Source organism: Chenopodium quinoa, unplaced genomic scaffold, assembly GCF_001683475.1.
Source record: "Chenopodium quinoa cultivar QQ74 unplaced genomic scaffold, ASM168347v1, whole genome shotgun sequence".
Classification (NCBI taxonomy): domain Eukaryota; kingdom Viridiplantae; phylum Streptophyta; class Magnoliopsida; order Caryophyllales; family Amaranthaceae; genus Chenopodium; species Chenopodium quinoa.
The window spans coordinates 2,243,828-2,267,777 of NW_018742393.1; the positions used below are offsets into that span (position 1 = coordinate 2,243,828).

The following is a 23,950-nucleotide window of genomic DNA, read 5'->3' on the forward strand; positions in this document are numbered from 1 at the left end:
TAGTTCACATATTGACTTAAAAGCAATTTTTTTTTTCTTCATAAATTTGCCTTTTAAACAAATGTTGTAATCCATACAATATTATTTAAGTATGACTAATAAATATTAATTATTTACATGATTTTTTTTTTTATTTAACATATTTACCTATTAGTTAGGGTTATCACAACAAATAATATGTTAAATTGTTTTTTTGTTTTTTGTTTTTTTTTTTTGGTGTTTATAATATGTTAAATTGTTAGTCAATACAGCTAATAATCAATTCTTTAGTATAAAAACTAATCTCAAAATCTTAACAAATTCCGCCATCACTAGCAATCCTATTTATTGCTTCCCTCCATCATTTTTTTATTTTTCAACAATACTTAATTACCTCAAAGAAAATTGTAATAGACTATGAAGTCCAAAGAAATCATATCGATATACACCTAAGCATTAGATGTTCCTAATCTAAGTCACTAGACCAATCTAATCCAGTATAATTAAATATAACAAATCATTCGACCTAAGTATTAGATGTTTCTAATCCAAGTCACCTGACCAATGTAACCAATCTAATCCAATCACATAAACATTTTCTTTCTCACGAGGAGTGGTCAATTAGTCTTCCATTTTGCTTAATAAAAAACCGAAAAAGAAATCGCCGGAAAACTCGTCGTGAAACCAAAGACTTTAGTCAACTTTCCGTTGAACCCAGTTTACTTCAAACTATAAATACTACTCTCTAATCCAAATCATCTTCCCCAAAAACACAACAAAAATATCATTTCTTCAACTCAGTCAGACTTTCTCACTTTCCATCTTCCTCATTTTCTCTCTCCTCTAAACCCTAATTCCCAAATTCCTCCCAAACCATCTGATTATTCGATTAATCAATCAATTGATTAATCAAATTCGTCGGAAAAATGGGAGATCAACTGGAAAGATTAGGATCAGAGGGAGTTTCAGCTGGATTAGAATCGACAATTAAAAGTGAACTTTGCATGGAAATTGATCCTCCGATTAGTGAAAATACTGCAACTGCTGAAGATTGGAGGAAAGCACTGAACAACGTTGTACCTGCTGTTGTTGTTCTTCGTACTACTGCTTGTCGCGCTTTCGATACTGAATCTGCTAGTGCTGGTTATGCTACTGGTTTCGTCGTCGATAAGCGTCGCGGAATTATTCTTACTAATCGTCATGTTGTGAAACCAGGTAATCGAATATTTTTCAAGAAAGAAATAGTTTATTTGATGATGATCAAGTTAATTTAGTGTGTAATTTTGTAATTATTAATTAAGCTAATGTTGTTTTCTTTAAATTATTTAATTAACAGGGCCAGTGGTGGCGGAAGCAACTTTTTTGAATCGAGAAGAGATTCCTGTTTTTCCGGTATATAGAGATCCGGTGAGTGAACATTATTGAGATTTTGCCTTTATAGATTCTTGTGGTAAAGGAAGATTCTTATTTGTGGTATGTTCTTTTTTTGAGTTAAAGGAAGATTCTTGTTGTGGGACATATTTTTCTTTGATCATGTTGTTGTATTTGATTTTAATATTTCTTTTGATGGACTTTGCGCCTTTCTGCATCAATTATTGCGTGTTTAACTTAATTAAACTGTGATTTGGCAATAAAGTTGAAACTGTTATGTTAGAATTTTATTGGGAAGGAATAGATTAGAAAGACAGAGAACTGCACTTTACAATATCACTAGTTGGTGAAAGGCTTAGAATTCCGTGCTGCTTTTGGTTGATACTTCAATACATTTGTAAATTTGTATTGCATATGGTTAGACCTGAGAATTTATGTGTATGTGCTGATAGATGTGAATTTGATGGACATTTTGATTGGTACTAGATAGTCATATTTTAATACAGTCCCATTTTCTTCAATGCCTGTGCTCTTTGCCCAAGCCACCCTGATCACGCTGGTTTAATTAAGAGGAGAAATAAGCTCTCTTTTATTATTCGAAAAAATATTCTGGAAAGTGAGGAGACTGCGAAAATAGTTCTATTGTAATACGTAGTATAGGGGAGATGTTTATACACTTCTGTCTAAAAGTTTTGCAAGCATAGTTTGTCCTGAGCCAAGACTGTGCTTGGCTTGTCTCATCTAGGAATGATTTAAGAAGGCTCAGGTGTGGCTTGAAAAGCTGACAGAGATATGGGAGGCTGGACTCCTGGAATACTCATTTTACTCGATCCCAACCAACTTAGCCGACTTTGAGCTTCCTTGTGGCCTTTGAGGCTTCAAAGTCATATGTACGGTTTGGAGGGTGATCTGTAGTCTTTCAATAGCACCACTTCACCTCTAGATCTTCAATTTTCATTATCAACTGCATGATTTTGTAAATTACAATACAATGTGGACATGTGGTAGTGAGGTTTGGCTTACTTTGATTCCAAAGCCTAGGCTTTACCACACAACACTGATTGTTTAGTTGTATGAGTATAGTAATGGCTTCATTGAAGCACAGTAGCATTAAGAGCTCAGTTATTCTTATTCTTTGCATCCCTGAATCTTACAGTTCCTATATTTTGATAATACTGCATTGTAACCAGCCAATCCAAGTTATATTTGGAATTTCCACGTAGCAGGTAACCACATAATTTCATTTGCCCACACAATCATATTGTGTATAAAATTAATTTTAAAAAGTTTCTAAAATTTCCCAAGGGGTCTCGATATTAGCAAAATAGGTAAAGCTTGACTCCAAGGAGGGAGAAAAGATTATTTATAAGATGGCAAAGAGAAGACAAGAGGCAAGAAATGATATTGGCATGGTGAAGTGTGTCAAAGATAAGAACCAATGGTCCTAGTACAAGAGGAGGACATCAAAGACAAAGACAGGTGGAAGGGTTACTTCGATGAATTGTTTAATGGAAGTAATGGAGTTGTGATAGGAGATACCTCCGTGTGTGATGAAGAAATCAACATGGAGTATGTGCGGAGGATTAGGAGAGTAGAGGTGGAGATTGCACCGAAGAAGATGAAGCCTAACAAGGCGGTTGGCGCTGATGGTGTACCGATAGAGGTGTGGAGGTGTTTGGGTAAGATTGGTATTGATTGGTTAACAGACCTTTTCAACAAGATATGGACGGCTACAAGGATCCCGCAAGATTGGAGGAAGAGCACCTTGGTCCCGGTCTATAAAAACAAAGGAGACGCTCAAGATTGTTCTAACTATCAAGGGATCAAGCTTATGAGCCACATTATGAAGTTGTGGGTAAGGGTGATTGAACATAGGTTGAGAGCATACACAAGCATTACAGATAACTAGTTTGGTTTTATGCCAGGGAGATACCATTTAATAAGACAAATGATGGAATTTTATAGGGCAAAGAAGAATGATTTTCATATGGTCTTTATTGATTTAGAGAAGGCTTATGACAAGATGCCAAGAGAGGTACTTTGGTGGACAATGTTGAAGAAAGGTATCCCACGAAGGTACGTGGACCTGGTTAAGAATATATATCGGGATGTGTCAACAAATGTGAGGATATGTGGAGGGTTGACAAAAGATTTCCCTATTACAATCGGATTGCATCAAGGGTCTGCATTAAGCCCTTTTCTTTTTGCAATGGTTGTAGATGAAGTAAGTAGACCAATTCAAGATGAGGTTCCATGGTTTATGTTGTTCGCAGATGATATTATTTTGGTGGATGAAACTAAGGTTGGGGTTAATGCCAAGTTGGAGCAATGGAGGCAAATGTTGGAATCTAGAGGGTTTAAGCTAAGTCAGAGTAAGATCGAGTATTTGGTATGTCGTTTTGGTACTCAGAGGGGGACAAGCAATGAAGTGGTGAGTTTGGATGGAAAGGATTTGACTATGAGTGAATGTTTTAACTATCTAGGGTCGATCATCCACAAGAATGGTGACATTGATCAAGACGTGGCCCACGGGATTAAGTCGGTGTGGCTTAAATAGAGAGCGGCCACGGGAGTGTTATGCGACCGAAGCATTCCCTTACACCTGAAGGGAAAATTCTACGCCAGTGTTGCTCTATGGTACAGAATGTTGGGTTTCTAAGAAGAAGCACATTAAAAAGATGGAGGTTATAGAAATGCGCATGTTAAGTTGGATGTGTGGGAACACTCTAAGATATAGAATAAAAAATGAGATTATTCGCAAGAAAGTAGGTGTGGCAGGCATTGCACATAGACTAAGGGAAAATCGCCTGCGTTGGTTTGGGCATGTAAGACGGAGACCTGAAGGTGCACCGGTGCGAAGAGTGGGACCATGGAGGGGTTAAACGAGGGAGAGGTAGACCGAAAATGACTTGGTTGGAAGGAGTTAGGAAGGATATGAAGTGTCCGGATGTGCATGAGGATGAAGCATTGATCGTAAGGGATGGAGGAGGAAGATTTATGTTGATGACTACACGGAATAATTAAATTTGGTTCATGTTAGCCGACCCCACTTATGGGATTAAGGCTTTTATTGATTGATTGTTGTTTAATAGCCAAAATGCTCTTCATTTTGGAAGGGATCCCTAATTCCCTATAAGTTAAGTTTAGCTTTTTTTTTTTTTTTTTTTTTTTTGGAAGAAGTTTAGCTTTATTCATTTAATTATTTTAATTTTACACATTCTGAATGCCTTCTTGATCTTATATTTTCCTGTTTGTAACATCTGAAGCATCTTTGTAATGTTTGCGTCATTTTAGTTGCATTTGCTTGCTTTCATCGACTGATTTGTGGTGTTGCAGCTTGGAGTTAATTTTATTTTTTGAGATGTTTATTCTTTTCTTCATGATTTATTACTAATTAGTCCATTGTAGTTGTGGTTTTTCTGGTCTTGGTCATTTTGTTCATAACACTTGTACTCTTGTTGCTTCAGGTGCATGATTTTGGATTTTTTAGGTATGATCCACAACAGATCCGTTTTTTGAGCTACGAAGAGATACCTCTTGCCCCCGAGGCTGCTTCTGTTGGGCTTGAAATCAGGGTTGTCGGTAATGATAGTGGAGAGAAGGTAGCTGCATCTTTATTCCTGATTTATTTCTTGATTTTTTCAACTTCTGAAAAAGTAAGAGTATTGTTTGGGTTTGTCATGTTAGCAAATACTTCAGATGATTTTCTGTTGATTGCTACGGAGTATGTTGTAAGGTGGTTTTAACTCCTAATAATCTTCACTTTATATTGTGGACCCTTGTAGACTTAGAATTCTTTATGCCCTGCTTCTGGTGTGATGCTAGAGGTTTCCTTTTACTCACTCAAATTGTACGTAGAAAAAGCTTGGAAGCCTTTATTTATTAATTTATTTTTTTAACTCACAACACTCTTTAGAACCTGATTGCAGCCTCACTCCATGTATCATCTCATGAATGTTCTCATGTTTAGTTCATTCGGAGTGAATTAGTTCTCATGAAAGTTCTCATGTTTAGTCTATTCTCCTAACCTTGTGTCTATGCATGTCCCTGTAAATCATCTTTTTTATGATTGTCTCTCCACTTTCTTATGCATGTAGTTACTATAAGTGCATATACCAATGTGCGTGTCACCTTCATCCATTATGCCAAATGCCAATAGGTGCCTTCTCACTCTTCTTATAAATTTGAAGTTTAAATAGACGCACAAATAGTCTATATATGTCTTAAATAGGCAAATTATCAATTGACACAATCTTATGCTATGAGTCTTAAGACATTCAATGGATTGTCATAGTGAGATGCAGGAAGTTAGGGCATCATCATAGAGGGAGTAAGATAGTAAAACTCGTGTTTGGCTTGGCTTTTCTATTGCTTATTGTACATATCTGATTGATGGGGAAGAACTGTTGCTCTTCCAATTTTTCATGATTGATAAAAGTGCTATTTTCACACTCTTGCAGGTGTCTATTTTGGCTGGTACTCTTGCACGTCTTGATAGAGATGCTCCTCACTACAAAAAGTATGTGCATATTAGCTGAAATGATTTCTTGTTCATGCTCTTTCAATATGTTGGTCGTCAATTAATTCCCTTTGGAGGGATGGGGTGGAGGGAATACGGTGGTGTGGTTTAGGATTGTGTTTTGCTATGAATAATTTTAGATCGGCTATTAAGATTGGTTTTTTTTTTTTTTTTTCCTCACATGGTTTATCTACTTTTCTTGCAGATTGATTTACTTCTTATTTCCTGCTTACATCACAGATTAAATTTGTTTCCTGTGCCATCAAAATTTTCTTTTTTGGACTTTTTATATTGAAAATTTGGCAGACTAAAACTTCCCATGTATCATCCCACATGGAATAATGTTTTGCATATACTCACTTTAACTTATATTTATTTCCAGACATCAGGCTACTAGACAACTTACTTGAGATGCGTGGATTTTTTATTCTTTTTTTTTTTTTTGATGAGTAAGAGAAGAGGTTGATGATAGATGCTGCTTATTCATGCAGTTTTAGTTCAGTATTATTTTTACAGCCTTGAAGTTAGGATAGCTATAAGGTCATAGTTTTCTAGGCAATTTGATAAAATTTAGAATTTTGATGGTGCTACTTCTAGTTTCTAAAGAGAAGAGGAAAGAAGTATGTAAAAATAGCCTCAGAGAAGACCTGAAGTTTCATTCAGTATTTGTTAATTGGCTGGAAGAAAAAGTGTCTTCTGTCCCATAGAAAACTGAAGTACCTCCCAGTATTAGTTAAATTAACGTAAAGAGAAAGATGTCATTCATCATCAAATTTGGCCATGTAATTATGTAGATCTAACTGTCGTAAATGACAGGAGTTTTTAACAGTCGCTTTCTCACCTTAGAGGATGATATTACTTATGAGCCGGGTACGTTACCTTTTGCATCCTTTGAGAAGAGAACGTGGAAGGAAAAGGTGGTAAAGTTAAAGAAGTTTAAATTTCTAATTTGAAGCTCCAATTCTTCTCATGGTATATTTATTGGGAAAGCAGTGATATGAAAAATATGTGATAGGCAGTAGGCTTCTTCATAATATGTATTTGTTAGGCATTGAATGGACACTTTGCATCATCCAATACTTGTATGTCTTTGTTTCTGAGTTTTAATCAGTATACTATAGATAATTAAAATGCTCATCTTCAAACAAAATAATTTGTTTATGGTTGGAATTGGCATGACGACTTTTTCTTGCTTGTTTTTTGTTTGCAGGGATGGCTACAATGACTTTAACACATTTTACATGCAAGTAAGTGGGTTGTTCTACTAAGTGATTACAAGAGCTTGCTTTGTTATTCCTTTAAGTTTGAAATTACCATTATAGACCATTATAGATTGATGAGTATTTTTTCCAATTGACCTTGGCTCATTTTGCTCTAAAGCCTTTACTGTACAAAGTAATCCTAGGTGAACATGTTTAGAGTTTAACAGATCTAATTGAGCCACTATTGGACAAACTGCTTTGAATTATAAGGACTATGTTAATTAAATGCTGCTTACTTATTGTATCGATTTTCCTTTAAGCTTGATATTATCGTTAAATACCAATTTAAATTGCTGAAAGGGAAGCTTAATGCATTTCGAACAAGGGTTATACATATTTTCTGCAAATAATATAGGTGTAAGGTGTTGGTAATCTGACTCCTCTTGTATGTGGAATATAATAGGGTTGTTCTGATACACAGCGCCATTCTGTAACGGATTTTGGACACTCTGTTCGATGTAATGCTTTTTCATGATTTCTGATTTAAAATTATGCCATGGCATCTGTTTAGACTGGTATTTTACCATATTAGCTTAATAATTGGGTATAAAGACTTGTGTATTGATTTATTTGATCTCATATATGATAAACTCAAATTTTAGTCATTATAACTTCTTAGAACCTTTTATTCTACACAAAATGACTAGATAGGGTTTTTGAATGTTTATATGAAACAGGTTTTATTAATATAAATAAAGTATTCTAAGCTATAATCTAAAATATATTTTCTAGAGCTACTTGATTGCTATGGTACTCTGAATAATTCCGTTTTTTATGTACAAAAAAAAGTGTATGCTCTCTCTTTTGTCTATTACCACTGATGTCTGCGAAGCTTGTTGTAATATCCACTTTTATATGTTATGCTCCCTTACCGCGCTCATGACCCATGACAGGTGGGAGCCTCATACTAAGGGTTGCTGGGTAATTGTATATATCATAACACACACTTTCTCTTTTGTTAACAAGTAATTAGAGATGTGCCAGAAGTTTCAGTTCCCTGTATTAAGATATTTACACCATGATGTTTCTGTTTCTTTTTTGTTGCAGGCGGCTTCAGGGACTAAGGGTGGTTCTAGTGGTTCCCCTGTTATAGATTGGCAAGGAAGGGCAGTTGCATTGAATGCTGGGAGCAAGTCATCAAGTGCATCAGCATTTTTCTTGCCCTTGGAACGAGTGAGTTATGATTGCTATTACATGATTGTTTTCTTGATATCCTACCTAAATTTATTGCGAAGGGGAACTGAGCAACTTCCCATTAGAAAGAGCATGTCTAGTCTGAAAAAGTCATGTTGGCTGCCATACATCAAATGTTTAGAAGGGAGCTGGAAGCATATTCAGCCAATATAAGATTTGAGTGTATCTGGGACTATCGGTTGAGAGTTGAATGTATATTCTGGGGTTGAGAATTGAATGTATATCCTGACAGTGGTTTTTCTATGCTGACTTGATATCTGTTAAAGTCTCTTCATTTTGTCCCTTGAGTTATTGCTTTCTGCCATGTAAATACATTGCATTTCACCATCTAGTTTTAAGTGCTGGTATTTTGTTTTGCAGGTTGTCAGAGCTCTAAGATACCTTCAGAATGGCAGAGACATGTCTGCAGATAAATGGCCTGCTGTTACCATCCCCCGTGGTACGCTTCAGGTTTGTTAATGATTTTCCTACGTAGGGCTGGCTTTATTATGTTTACAAGTTGATGTGTGAGACTGAGTTTTGCAAGTGTATATGTTTTTAGTGGTCTTCTTTGTGAATTTTAACTGCCTGAAAGAATCATTTTGCAGGCTTAGGCTACTATTTTAATATAACTCTCGTTTTGTGTAAAAACAAAACAATAATGGAATATAACTTTTCGATTAAAGGGTCAAAGTAGTAAAAGCAACACTAAAATGATAAATAGACTTAATATGTTGATAACGAAGTATCAAAAATCAATTCTTCCTCCAGCTTCCTCTTGTGAAGTAATGGTCCTTCTGAATTGTGATCCTAGATCATGCTTATAGCTTACAGTGATGTAGTGAACCAAATCACGAAGTGACCTCCAGAATTTGTTTAAATAATATTTAGGATACGCAAAGGAGTATTAGTGCTTTTGAAGCATGGTGATGATCTTAATCGGCCAATTATGTATCTGATAGTGACATAGATTACTACGTTGTATTTTGTTACTGGTTGAACACTTAAACAGTAAAATTGACAACATCCATAAAATGTTGGATTTTCCTTTATTGAGAGACTTTTTTGTGGTCTATCATCGCTTCTGGTATTATCATATGTTTGTTATTCCACTAGATGGCTGTTGGACATGTTTTGTGGACTGTGGTGATGGACTAACTCAATTTAGTCATTAAAAATTATTGAATCTGAGACAAACATGCTTTAATTATACCTGATTCCTTGTTTAGCCTTGTTTTAAAATCCATTCTCTCTTGTATTCCAATTATTTATTTTGATGAGACTTTATTATGGTTTTGTAGATGACATTTGTTCACAAAGGTTTTGACGAAACATTTCGACTTGGTCTTCAAAGAGATACAGAACTGGTATTTAATGGGTCTGAATGTCAATTTTTTTCTGTCAGAGGCATGTGTGCACCCTTTATGACTTTTTCAAGCTATAAATATACTAACTTCATGCAATGCATTAAGTAGATGGTGCGGAATGCATCTCCATCAGGGGAAACTGGAATGCTAGTTGTTGATTCAGTGGTGAGTATGATATGTTATAGTAGAAAAGAATTCATTAAAATTGATAGTTGTGTTAATTACACCCTATTTCTTATTACAGGTTCCAGGTGGACCAGCTTATAAGCATTTGGAAACTGGTGATGTACTTGTTCGTATTAATGGTGAAGTAAGTCATTAGAATCCAGCAAATTGAGCATTTGTTCATTCAAGGATTGGTTCTAGATAGTTTGAGCTAAAGACTTAAGCATTGTCATTCATAATTCAATAATACTTCCTCGGTTTCTTTTTAGTTTACACGTTTTGACTTTGTGTACTATTCACATAACTTACTTTGACTTCCTTTTGTGATTAAGTGTTAATTGTTAAGAAAAAGTATTATCGTGTGGGATCTTGTTAGATTTGACTTCTTCTTCTTCTTCTTCTTCTTCTTCTTCTTCTTCTTCTTTTTTTTTTTTTCTTTTTTTCTTTTTTCAAATATCAAAATTTCCTTAATTTTTGCTAATACGTAATTAAAGATATCTACATTTAAAAGTATGCGTTGGCAAACGTGCCTAAATGAAATGTGTCAACTAATATGAAATGGAGGAAAGTATATCATTTCTGGAATCCTCTTACGCACAGCTTGCTTTATGGCTCAGTGTGAGATCTGGATAGGTAGTTTTGTATGTTCTTATAAGGGGGTAACGTCTCCAGTAATACTGCATTCTACTGGTGTTCGTACTTGGTTAAATGATGCATAAGTCTATTTCTCTTCTGCCATGACTTCACCAACAATTGTCTTACATAGTGTTTTCTAGGTCCAACCTTTTCTCTGTACAGTGTGGAAGCATGCCTGATAGCACGTAAATTAGAAAAGTAGGAGGCTGCTTTTTCAAGCTGCCCCTTTCTGGTGATCATGAGTTTATAGATGTTAATTTGGTAATCAGTTCTTCCAAGCAATGCATAGCTTGGCTTGCATCTAGTATAACTGACCCATGAGTCAATGTCTCTAACGCAGGTTATGACTCAGTTCCTCAAACTGGAGACTTTGTTAGATGATAGTGTAAGCCAGAATATCAAATTGGAGATAGAAAGAGGTGGGACTCCAATGACAGTAGACTTGACGGTGAGTTCACAGTTCTCCGCTCTTTCAGATGGACCTTATTTTATTTTTTAACAAAAGCCTGCTTTTGTTTTGCAGAATTGCATACAGTATATTAATTTGTTGTAATGAAAGAAAATATCAGTGACTTTTATACTTCCTCCGTTCTAGTAATATTGCAACAATTGGACTTTTACACTATTCATCACGCTTACTTGACCACATATTGTGATTATACGTAAAGTAAAATATAGTTTTTGGGTCTTGTTAGATTCGTCTCGTAAAATACTTTCACAATATCAACTCTTTATAGTTTTTACTCTTATATAATTATAGATATTTAGCATATAAAATGTGTTTCGGGATGCGTAATTTCATCCTTGTTGCAATATTTGTGGAACAGAGTTTGTAGTGTATAAGTGGGTCACAATGTTATTTTTCTCACTTTGTGAATATGTTAAGGTTTTTTATTCCGCAGTTGCTAATTAGTCTGAATGAGTTGAGTGGCTTCATTCTTTGGTTCTATGTCACATAATATTTAAACATTGTTATGCATGCTGCTTTGTTATATTGATGTTTTAGTTTTCATTGACCTGTTCCAGCATGAACAAGTTTAATACAACTATTATCTATATATATCATGGTTTCTCTTATCAATGATGGTCCAGGTTCAAGATTTGCACTCTATTACCCCAGACAACTTTCTTGAAGTCAGTGGTGGTGTGATTCATTCTCTGTCCTACCAGCAGGTTTGTCCTTGCCCTCCCCTCCTTGGATGAGCCTTTTGTCATAATTTTTAAAAGTTGTTTTCTTTTTATTATGGTGTCTGATTGCTCATCTATGTAGTCAGGCGCTTCTGGAAGTTTAGTGTTAAGTTTTGTTATTTTGGTTGGCTAGGTGCCTTTTATGTAGCCAAGTACAAGTTTTCTGAACATTAGAGTTAACTTTTTGCAGTCTGAGAATTTCTTTCTTTTTTATGCAGTCGGAGAATTTCCTTTAAGTGTTAACCATTCAATTTTATTGTATGCAAATGAATTTATATATGACTTTATTCTGGTTGTTGACATTGTATACTTGAATTGCTCGTACTATTCTAATAGCGTATTCTTCATGACCATCTAATTGTGATACTTATTTCCCTTCTCTGTCTCTTTCCCTCCTTGGATGTAAGATGATCTTGTGATTGCTTGGATGGCAATGTGTTGACTTATTTTACTGAATATGCAATGCATGTTTAAGTTTTTTCCATCTGTTTTGGTCAAGCTTTTCTGTTAACTCATGTTTCCTGTTGAATCTCTATTATGTTATGCCTTATCTTGACCATCCATGCAGTTATATCAAGATGATAACTTATTACTGTCAAATGATTTAGCACAGTGAAAATTATATTTTCTGTTTTTTATGAGAGAATACTCTTTTCAATATTGACTTGGTAGTCTAAAAATCTTATTTGGGAAGTGCTAAAAATCTATCTACCATCATTTCATTATTTCGTTCATCCATTTGGTGCCTTTAGAGCATCAACACTCGCGGTATAATTTTATACCAAGGTGTAAAAAATCATCAAAATCCTGAAATTTTTTACTACCTTGGTGGTATAAAACTATACCATTTGATGGTATATACCATCATATATCTTTTATTATTTTTACTTTCAATTGAATTTTAAGAAAAAATTATAAAGTAAAACCTTATGAAAAAATTACCATTGTTCATATTTTTTCAAGACCTACACATAGACACCCTTATTGATAAAGTTTTATATATTTTTCAAATTCGCTTTTTTCTACCTAAATTGCTTGTTTTATTTAGTTAACTTTATAAATATTAATTAGTTACTTCCAATAACAAAATGAAATGTAATCATAATTAAATTAAGTGTGTAATTAATATATATATATATATATAGGAGAGAGAAAGTGTGGTGGTAAACTTTTTTTTATACCATGGGTGGGATGATTTTTGGAGAAAGTATATTGTATTGTGGTATAGATGATGTGGAGGAATGAGAAAGTGGTAGAGAAAGAGGGATGGTATAAATTTTTATACCATGAGTGATGATGGTCTTATGAAGTACCTTTGGGTGTCAGCAACCATTTGAACTATGAAAACACTTTTCTTGTCATTGTCTCCCTCTGACTTGAGTGTTGTACATCTTTGTTTCTTCTAATTTAGATTTAAATTCTAAAGGTTGATTTTTTACTCAGTTAAATTCTTTTGCAGGCTCGAAATTTCCGGTTCACCTGTGGTCTTGTTTATGTTGCAGAGCCTGGGTGAGCCTCTTTCATTAAATTATTAGAATAAAGGACTGGTTAGTGTTATCTTGGTAGGCATATGTTTATAGTGGTGTCGGCAAATTGCATGGTCATCCTTCATCTTTGGCAACACATGTTGACATAATAACTTGCTTACGAGTATGATTAAGCCTTTTCTCCTTGTTTGTCAATACCAGATACATGTTGTTTAGAGCTGGCGTACCTCGCCACGCCATCATAAAAAAGTTTGCTGGGCAGGAGATATCTTGCCTTGAGGAGCTGATCTCAGTCCTTTCTAAGTTATCTAGGGGTATGCGTGTTCCACTAGAATATATAACATATGTCGATCGGCATCGAAGGAAGGTAAGGGCTTTTTGTAGCTATTATGTTTTTAAGTCTCCTAAATGCTACAAAATAATTCAATAATGGTCTTGCATTCCTGATGTTTATTATATATGTTTGTTTACATTAGCTGCACTACATACTCTTCTATCACGTTTCGAAGTGTCCATGTACTGATTATAGAATATGGGTACTGGATAATTTTTTGCCAAGGGCTGTTTGCTTGTGAGGCTAAATAGATAACGTGTCTTAGTATTTTAGTGTAGGACGGCTTCAAATATCTTCCAACATGTGGGGTATTGTCCAATACCTATCCTTTTTATAGCTTGCTGAATCGATTTTCCCTAAGGTGTGAAGGATCGTTACATGTTGTTTGGACAGTTGGACACGGTTGTTGTAGAGCCAATCCATCCAATACAGGACTGATTAGAGACCTTTTATGAACATCTTTCTCAATATGCAATCATTACAGCCGTTGGAACCCTAACCACAATTTGATTACATATAACTTCATGCTGTTCTAGCTCTGCTGCTGACATTAAATATCCACATGTTTTAAATGACAGTAAATAACGGAATACTGATTGTTAATATCAGAAATCGAATGTGTTTATCTTTTATGTGGATTTTTAGTTTTGAATTTGTTTAACTCTTGTAAGATGGTTTGGAATATGGGTGTTAAATAATAGTGTTGAGACCAAGTTTGGTGTTTCTCTGTTCATGATACTTGCATTTGAGCTCAGGTTGAGTCTGAATCTTTTTCAAACTTAAATTTTAAAATTCGACTTGAGTTTGAAAATTCTCTTTTACGTTATAGCACTTTCATAACTAAAGTATCTGCTTAATCTATTGTGTTTTGCAGCAGTATAGTGCAAATCCTTCATATCAGTTTTAAGTTGGATTTTTGAACATGTAAAAAAAAATGTTAAAAAGTATCTAGAATATGCTCACAAGCTTCTCTTGTTGAGCTTAGTTGTGCTAAAAAAATAAAAATATCAAGTCCAGCTTGAATAGTTAACGAGTCAATTGGGCTCATATCCACATAAAAAGGCTTATACATATACAAACCACACATAGTTCAGGCTGTCCCAGTTAGCGAAGATATCTCTTCGCTGAATATTTTATTTTTAGAAATTTTTTGCTCATAAGACAGAATAGCTAATTTTGTTGGATTTATGATTATCACACCACCATATGAAAAGGCTGCTTAAAGATTTTTTTCCTTTTGTGAAATATGGATTAGTATTCTAATTGACAAATACCTATTTTATTTTTTGTGAGCATTTTTTAATTTTGAGTGTAAAATTTATCATTTCCTGCTTGTGAAGAGGCTTCTGTCTATTAATCATACTATTATTTATGAATTGACACATGGGTGTAAATTGTAATGCCTCCCTTTTCCCTACTGGTCTTCACTGGTTAGGGCCTTAGGTGTCTCACTATCTTATTTGGACTTCACAACTTCAAGCAACAACCAACAGAATCCATACTCTTTTTTTTTTTTTTTTTTTTTTTTTTTTTTTTTTTTTTTGGTTAAGATTTTTGTTGTACACCACTACACATAGAATCTCATCACATTATTTAGCAGTTAGTTGATAGATGCAAATCCAAGAATACCATAGGAGAGCATGCGGTTTATGTTGCTTCATACCTCATACAGAAATATTGGTTATTATATGGAGTGAGTGAGGTGGATAATTATGTTTGTGACACAAGTGTTCGTTATGGTCAAAATCCTAGAATCAATTATTGTAGATTTGTCCGTGTATAAAAGGGGTGCTGTGGCACAAGGCGACATAGACTATGTACCTTTTAGTCTAGCAAGGTGCTTTTGGTGAGAGATTTTTTTTTTTGATTAAGTGCACCTCAATTCAGTAAGGCGCACCTAAGGCACAGGGATTTCCTATTGCCTTGATGCACCTTGAGCCTTTTTACACAACGCACTCTGTAAGCTTATTGCCTGCCCGTTGATTCCTTTCTGCCGGGATTCATTCTCTTATTTGATAGAGATGACCATGAGATCTTTTTTTTGCTGTTGTACTGCTAGTCTTGTAATGCATTTTATGCAAGTGTCTTAATATTTTGGATTTGCTTTATTATTTCATGTCTTTCATTGTTGATCTCTCCACCCCCCTTTGCTCTCTCCTGTATGCAGTTACTTCCATCATTGAGATAGGCTTCTGTCAGCATATTATAATTTTTGCTGTCATGAAAAATGGCTTATTAGTAATTTAATTTACTTTATTTTTTATGCAGTCTGTCTTGGTTACTGTAGATCGGCATGAATGGTATGCCTTTCCTCGAAGATATATACGTGATGATAGTACTGGTTTATGGATAGTGAAGCCTGCCCTACCGTCAGAGTCTCCACTGCTATCATCTGGTGTCAATCAAGTCAATGGTGGCGCTAGCAGTGAAGCAGTGACATCAGATATCAGAGGGGTTTGTGTAATGGACTATACGCATCAAGATAATCACCAAAAGCTGGCTGAGAGTACTGCTATCATGGAGACTAATAGTGATCATACCTCTGAAGATGCTAACTCTCGGGAAGAATCTGATGCTGGAAGCAAGAAGCGAAAGGTGGAAGAATGCTCATCTGCTGATGGTATTGCTAATACTGATGGTTTGTTGTGTGAACCTAGAGAAGAAAACTTGGGGGACTCGGGAATTTCTGAAAATCCTATCCCAAGGGACCATCAAGGTGCAACAGCTGCCGTATCCAATGCTTCAGTTGCTGAACGTGTTATAGAGCCAACCCTTGTTATGTTTGAGGTAATTTTTTGTGACAAGTGTTCCATTGTATCATATATGATGAGGATGTTCTACTGTTTGTCATCAGCTATAGTAGATTATTTCTCTCATGCCTGACCATATTTTCTTTTTCTTCTTTTTGTTTGCTTAAGTTACATTCATTAGCCGATGACCTTGAAGTAGGGGGATCTGATAATGGTATACTTTGGGAAGGTGGGGGTTGGATGTTGGATATTGTTCTTTTTGTCCACCTGCCTTGGCCTAGAGATATTCTGGTTGGTTTGTAGCTATTTGCTGATCTGTTTGCATAGTTATGTCTTTTCTGAAAAAATTGTCACTCCTTTATTTTGCTGTAGTTTTGGCTTAGAGACCCCTTAATATTCTTGGATTAGGTTCTTTTCTGCTCTGCACCATGAAGTTATTTGTTTAGATGTTTTTGTACCTAGATTGCATGTTATTTTTGAGCTAGGTGCAAGATATCGTTTTCATCCATTTTGTGACTTTCAGGTTCATGTGCCACCATCATGTATGCTTGATGGTGTACATTCCCAACATTTCTTTGGGACTGGCGTTATTATCCATCATTCACAGAACATGGGATTGGTTGTGGTTGACAAGAACACGGTTGCAATATCTGCATCTGATATCATGCTATCATTTGCTGCATTTCCTATTGAAATTCCGGGGGAGGTAACTAAGTTTGCTCTTGCCACCCATATTTTAAAGGTACTGCAACTTCTCTTGCTAAAATTTATGTCATGTTGTAGGTAGTTTTTCTACACCCTGTACACAATTATGCTCTTGTTGCATATGATCCTTCTGCTCTTGGTGCTGCTGGTGCAGCAGTAGTTCGTGCTGCTGAGCTACTTCCAGGTTAGTTCGCAGCATGATTATATGAGCTTTGTTCCACTCCTATTAGGATTGTATTACCTTTTAACTTTTAACCTTGATGAAAAAGTAGTTGAATTCTTATCGGTCTGATTGACTGGGTGCCAAATTAAGCATGTCGTGAATTCCTGGAAATTAGCTTGTTTGTGCATGAGGTCATTTCTGGCGGTTGCATAAATTCTTTTTGGAATTTAAATCCAGGTTGCTGTTATTAGTACAATTTCCATTTTGGCCATTATTTTAAGAGTTTGATGATGCATGCTAGGCTGCTAGCTATTGAATGCTAAATGTTGCATCACTGCATGCAGAGGGTTCTAAAATTAAAAACATTTTGTCTTATGTCTATGATATCAGAGTATTAGATGATGTGTTTTGATGAGCACTGCTCCAGTGCATAAATTATCTTTTTTTTTTTTGGTCAGAACCTGCATTACGACGAGGTGATTCTGTATACCTTGTTGGGTTGAGCAGAAGTCTTCAGGCTACCTCACGTAAATCCATTGTCACCAACCCATGTGCTGCATTAAATATCGGATCAGCTGACTGTCCACGTTATCGAGCCATGAATATGGAGGTTGTTGAGCTTGACACAGGTATATTGGTTGCCTAGATCCATTTTTATATGACCTTACTCTGATTCTAATGCCTCCTTCCCTCATCCCATAAACTACTTCCTCAGCTCCTTTTTTTTGCCTTTTTAAACCCTTAAAAAATGTGTCATATAGAAGTGGAGTGATAATTATAAAAGGAGGGAAGTATAAGGATAGTTAAAAGGTTAATTTCATTTTGACATGTTTGACATTCTGAAATTTGCAATTGATTTTTGTTGTTTATTCAGATTTTGGCAGTACATTCTCTGGTGTCTTGACTGATGAACGGGGTAGGGTTCAAGCAATATGGGGGAGCTTTTCAACTCAGGTATTGCTCTCTCTTCAGCTACTTGAATCTACATAGCATGGCTGGTGCTGACATATTGTATTTTCTTTTGCAGTTGAAATATGGAGGCAGCTCATCTGAAGATCATCAATTTGTCAGAGGTATACCAATTTATACCATCAGTCAAGTCCTTGACAAAATTTTGTCTGGTGCAAATGGTCCACCTCTTCTTATTAATGGCATTAAAAGGCCCATGCCGCTTGTCAGAATACTGGAGGTGGAACTCTACCCTACCTTACTATCAAAGGCAAGAAGTTTTGGCCTGAGCGATAATTGGATCCAAGTATGTATCTCTCTGAAATTATTTTCTCTTTCAATTTTTTTATTAACTTTATAGGTCATGCCATATAGCCAATATCATGTGATACACTAGATCAGGGGTTTTGGTGGAACAATTTTTTTTAGTAACTTTATAAGTCTATGGATGGATTTGGTTGATCTTATTGTTATTATCTAAATATTGATGTTTTAAAAATCATTTTTACGGTTTTGGATGTAGGATTTTTGCATTACTTGCAGGAAGACCATTATATTCGAGAAATATACTGTGTTTTTCTTTGCTCGGAACAAGCAAACAGTTTCTTCGTAATGTTGTGTATATCCTTCCTCCATAAGCCTGCCTAGGGTAGTACCCTATTTTGAGACAATGAGGTTGTGCTGATTTATATGTTGACATGTTTGCTAATCATCTTATGAACCTTAAGAGGAAGCATGTTGCTTATAGTAAAGATAAATTTTGCTAGCCTTTGGAATCTGTATTATACGTAACTTTTCTTTTAATTTTTTAGTTCCTATTCGGTTGGGGAGCATTTGGTGATCGCTATTGTAGTTGTTAACTTGCTAATGCACAACTGAATGTGAGAGCAGAGTGAAGTGTTATGTGTGCGCGCGCTTGCTTGCGTGTGTGTGTGTGTGCCTTGTTTTGGCTTTTGAAGGACTATTTTGGAATGCATAGAATATTATCTGATAGTTCATCTTGGAAATTTTCATAAATGAATGATCCCTCCTGCAGTGTACAATTCAAGGTGGTTGCAGTTGTCTCAAAATAATTCTCCTGATTGATAAAGTTGCCTTCATGTTCTTTATTGATTACCTGTTTTCTCCATTTTTCTTTCGGCAAAACTTTTTATAATTTATACGAAGTATGAATTAGGAACATGATTTTCCTCTCTTTTTTTCTTCAGGCTCTTGTTAAGAAAGACCCTTTGAGGCGCCAAGTGTTGCGTGTCAAAGGTTGTTTGGCTGGATCAAGAGCTGAGAATATTTTGGAACAAGGTGACATGGTTTTGGCAATCAATAAAGAGCCTGTGACTTGCTTTCGTGACATAGAAAATGCTTGCCAAGACTTAGACAAGTATGATAAGAGTAATGGGACGCTCCAGATGACCATCTTTCGCCAGGTTATTAATTGAAATCAAAAACTTTTTGTAATTACCTCTAATTCCTTGGTTGTGCATATCTCATGTATGGCAGTAAAATAGATTACTGTTCTCTTATTTGATTTTTATAACCTGGATGGTCCTGCAGGGGCGTGAATTGGAAGTAGTAGTAGGAACTGATATTAGAGATGGTATCGGTACAGTTCGTGTTGTAAACTGGTGTGGGTGCATAGTTCAGGATCCTCATCCAGCAGTACGGGCCCTTGGGTTTCTTCCTGAAGAAGGCCATGGTGTTTTTGTAGCAAGGTAATTCACTAATCAGTGATTAATATTGCTGCATGTTGCTTGTGACATAGTTTTGTGGTTAAAATTCAGCCGTTCTTTTCAATATAGAAATTTAGCTTAATTGAACTATTGAAGAAGGGAGGATCTTGTCTGGCCTATAAATTCTTATTAATCTACTATAAACTAAACCATGCCAATCTGGTTATGCTTAGGGTGATAAGTGAGCGTCCATTTTTTCTTTCTTGTGACTGATTTTTTTAGAAGTTCTTGTAATCTTAAGAAATTAAGTTAATCTTGTTATTTTTTCAGGTGGTGTCATGGAAGTCCAGCGCATAGATATGGTTTGTATGCTCTTCAATGGATAGTGGAAGTGAATGGAAAACCTACCCCTGATCTGGATGCTTTTGTTAGTGTGACGAAGGTATACTGATTTTTTATTTTTGATCTTATTAATAATCTGTCTTTACAGTTGACCCAAATGCTTTAGTTAATAACATTATGAACATTCATCATCTTCTTCCAAGTATTCATGTGAAAGAACAAGGTAATTAAGATGTCAAAAATTAAACAATGTTGATGAGTTTGCTGAGGTCTTGGAGGATTTTATGTGTAGGCTAACTAGTTTGATGCATTTTAGGAATTTAAGACATTATATATTCTTTGGGTTGGGCTGAAATAAAACTGGCTTGGGTTGTCAGTCCACTTGGTGATGTGCCTCCTTTGACTTTGGGACTGGAGTGCCATGCCAATGTTGCTTTTTCTAATTTTCATCTCTCTCTAACTTTGAGAGAGTAAGTTAGCATATGTTACCTCATAATGTGTTCCCTTCTCTAATAATTAATAACTTTGAAACTTATAAGATCTATTGGTTCTGCCTTTATCCCTTGGTTCATTATTGCCTTCTTTAGGTCTCAGAGAGGGGTTGGGATGTGGCGAACCTATTTTACATTGCTTAATTCCCCTAGTCACCTAGTCTCCTTCCCTTCGAATTATCTACCATCCTGATTGCCTGCAAATATGGGACTTCTTCTTGCTTGATCAAAGCTTCCCATAATCCATTTACTTAATCCGTAAGTGCTGAAAATGGTATCTTTTCAAAATAAAGCCAAATAAAATATTAGATTACTGGGTTAGAGCTTCTAAAGGGCACATAAACATGAACATATATAGTTCAAAGGAGTATGAAGCTGATTGTTCTCAAGTCATATAATGTATTGATTCACTACTGTTGCAACATAATATTTAACCTTGATGTAACCTATGCCAAGAAAATATTAAATGGATTAATCTTTTGTTATTAAGTTTCCTATAGTTTTTCTAGGAATCAAACCCCCCCTCTTCCTGTACAAAGTACTACGAATGTGAAATTTTCTTTGTTCAACAAGCAGGAACTAGTGCATGGAGATTATGCACGTGTGAAGACAGTCCATTTGAATGGGAAGCCCCGGGTATTAACATTGAAGCAAGATTTGCATTACTGGCCAACTTGGGAGCTAAGGTTTGATTCAAACACCGCACTGTGGTATAGAAATACAATCAAGGCATTGGATACCGCTGTGGCATGAGTGTTACCATCTACTGGCAAGTTCCTTTGGTAAGTGACTTCCAAAATTTGTGAAAATTACCTGGCCCTTTGATGGTACATACCTCATTGAACATTGTTTTCGGAACTGCTTCAATATGGTCGCTCTGCAGTGAAGAGTTCTGAGATTGGTCATGCAGTTTGGATTCTATTTATGGATGAGGGGCTGTTTTTAATTTTTATTTTTTAAAGAGGGAGGAGGGGAGCTTTTTAAGATTATTCATGATCTTGCATGTTTCAAAAGCTGGTTGATTCGTGTAGAAGGGATAGGAATTTCCTAGATGTCGTACTTTATATTTTATGTGAGGGGACCTATGTCAATATCATGATTTTTCATCAAAGGGGATGCAGCTAAGTATATGTAGGGATCGCTACTGATATGTAATTGTGCTGAAAGAACTCTATTGAAATTTGAAACTCGCGCTGAAAGACTTCTTTGGTTATGTTAGTGTCGTCTTCTCTCTTTTGCTTCATACTTGTATTATACTCTGTACTGTACAATATGTTTCTTAATCAATTTTGCTGTAATTTCCTCTTTTGCTTTTATTTTCGATTTGATAGTTTGTCTATATATAGCCTATGGCCGTTCTCTGAAAAAGGGATTCGAATTAGATTTTACAGTATACATTGATCTAAGCTCTTCCGAATGAGATGGGGTTTATGCAGTCTGTCATAAGACTTAATTGGAAGGTTCAGCATTAAGGTATAATTAATAGAGAACACTTTCATTAATTATAGTCCTATATCCACCGAACTTTGTTGTTGAAAGGTTCTCAATCTTCTCAAGAGTGTGGAGTTTGAGTTAATATATTTAATTGAACTAATTAGTAGAAAAGCGTTATAAAGTTGAAATGGTACGCAGTATCTGTACTCCGTAGTTTAGTAGTCTTGGTTCAAATTCCGAACATGTTGTCCTTAATGACTATGAATTTATAGCTTGTTTGGCATCGTTTTTTGTTTTCAGTTTTTTGTTTTTTTGGAAATTAAAAACCGAAAACAAGAAACAAAAAAAAGGTGTTTTCACTTTTTTGTTGTCAGTTTTCAAAATTATCATGATTTTAATAAGTTTGACTAATTTTTATTCATCATATGATATATATCATATGATTTTAAAAAACAAAACCCAAAAACAGAAAACCATAGTGATGCCAAACGAACCCTTAGTTTTTGGATTTTTGTATTTTTTTTTTTTTGGGGGTGATGAAGTTGGTTGCACGAAATTCATGCAAAAGTCCGAAAAAACACTAAAACAATTTGGTTAATTAGGAAGGGATCTTGTAAAATTATGTAGGGTATGAGTCATATAGTGTCAATTTAGAGTCGCAAAGGATAGAGATGTAGGGAGCTAGGAAGCATATATTTACCAAAAGTCTCACTGTGTGGTAGAGAAAAAAGATTTTGTCAAAAGGGAGTTTTGCAAAAGCAAAAAAAAAAAGTTTCTTTGGTTAGTTATTTCTGAGCCATTTTTTCTATCTTTACATTGTTGGGAATATGCTGATCCAACGGAGTATATTTGATGCAACTACTTTATCTATAATATATAGGAAATAGTAACATTATTCAAATATGTAGACAAATTTGATGTAAAGGATGTCTTATTGACAACTTAAAAATATGAAAAAAATGTTGCTTTAAAATGACACTTCAGCTAACAAAGCTACTTTTCTGCTACAAGTATATTCTGGACCCCATGATAAAATAAAAATGTTGACACTCTAATTACATGAGTAAAACAATTAACCATCACTTTGTTTATATTTGGACCTTGAAAACTTGTGTTTGTATAGCAGTGTTGTTAAGACTGACTTCTCTTCATTCAAATAGTTTTTAGAACTGAATATTAATTGTTGTTTCATCTTTAATACGGATCAGAGTATTTTGCATGTTTTGAGTGAGAAGTAATGTAAAAATATATAGGTTTGTCAAATGAAAGAAAATGTAAGTGTAAAGAGAATTTTGAAATTTCACCAAAAAAAAACACGAAAATTTTGTAACGAACAAAAATGGAAAGTATTAAGAACTTTAAAAAACAGAGGTCTATTTACTGTATAAGGTAACAAAGTTTGTTTTTATTGCTTTTCAAAGGTGTTAAGAGGCATCAAATGAACTCTAATTACATGATCAAAACAAACTTGAATTCATAAATACATCAGCAAAACTTTGGCTGACTATGTGATCATTTCACCACATGTTGCTCCATTAGTTGCATCTGCTGATTAGGTATAATAAAGTCATAACATTATATATTGATTTAATTCAAGTACAATTAAAAAAAAAAAGGCTAGAAAAAGAATAAAAGTAATCACATCAATTACATATAATTTGAGCCTTTTTCACACTTAAGCTTCACTCAAAGTGTGTTCCTTTTTTGATCATCTCCAACCAAGAAATGCAACTGATGAAAGCAACAACAAAACTGACCATAAACTACCTAATAACTGAAACTTGTTCATCATATTCATGGTTGCTGAAGATATGTCTTGAGGTGAAGGTGGTGGGTTTTTGAAGTAGTAAGGAAAATAAGGCACAATTGGGTTAGGAGGTGGAGGAGCATTGCCATATGGAAACATTGATCCACTAGGAGGAGGGTAATACCCATAACTTGGCGGTCCTGGGGTGTATCCTCCTGATGA

At 35.1% G+C, this 23,950-nt stretch overlaps 1 protein-coding gene across 1 annotated transcript; it reads left to right on the top strand.

Annotated features, from left to right (window-relative positions):
• Positions 1–523: 523 nt before the first annotated feature.
• On the top strand, positions 524–21,863 carry LOC110703692 (protease Do-like 7). Its single transcript, XM_021881486.1, has 24 exons — positions 524–1,194; positions 1,316–1,386; positions 4,818–4,952; positions 5,811–5,869; positions 7,080–7,116; positions 8,179–8,304; positions 8,686–8,775; positions 9,606–9,671; positions 9,780–9,836; positions 9,916–9,981; positions 10,813–10,920; positions 11,565–11,645; positions 13,120–13,169; positions 13,349–13,514; positions 15,750–16,268; positions 16,755–16,937; positions 17,015–17,120; positions 17,558–17,728; positions 17,974–18,053; positions 18,127–18,354; positions 19,256–19,471; positions 19,599–19,756; positions 20,045–20,156; positions 21,124–21,863. The coding sequence occupies exons 1-24, from the start codon at positions 906–908 to the stop codon at positions 21,298–21,300; spliced, it is 3,351 nt and encodes a 1,116-aa protein (XP_021737178.1). The 5' UTR covers positions 524–905; the 3' UTR covers positions 21,301–21,863.
• The last annotated feature ends 2,087 nt before the right edge of the window (positions 21,864–23,950 follow it).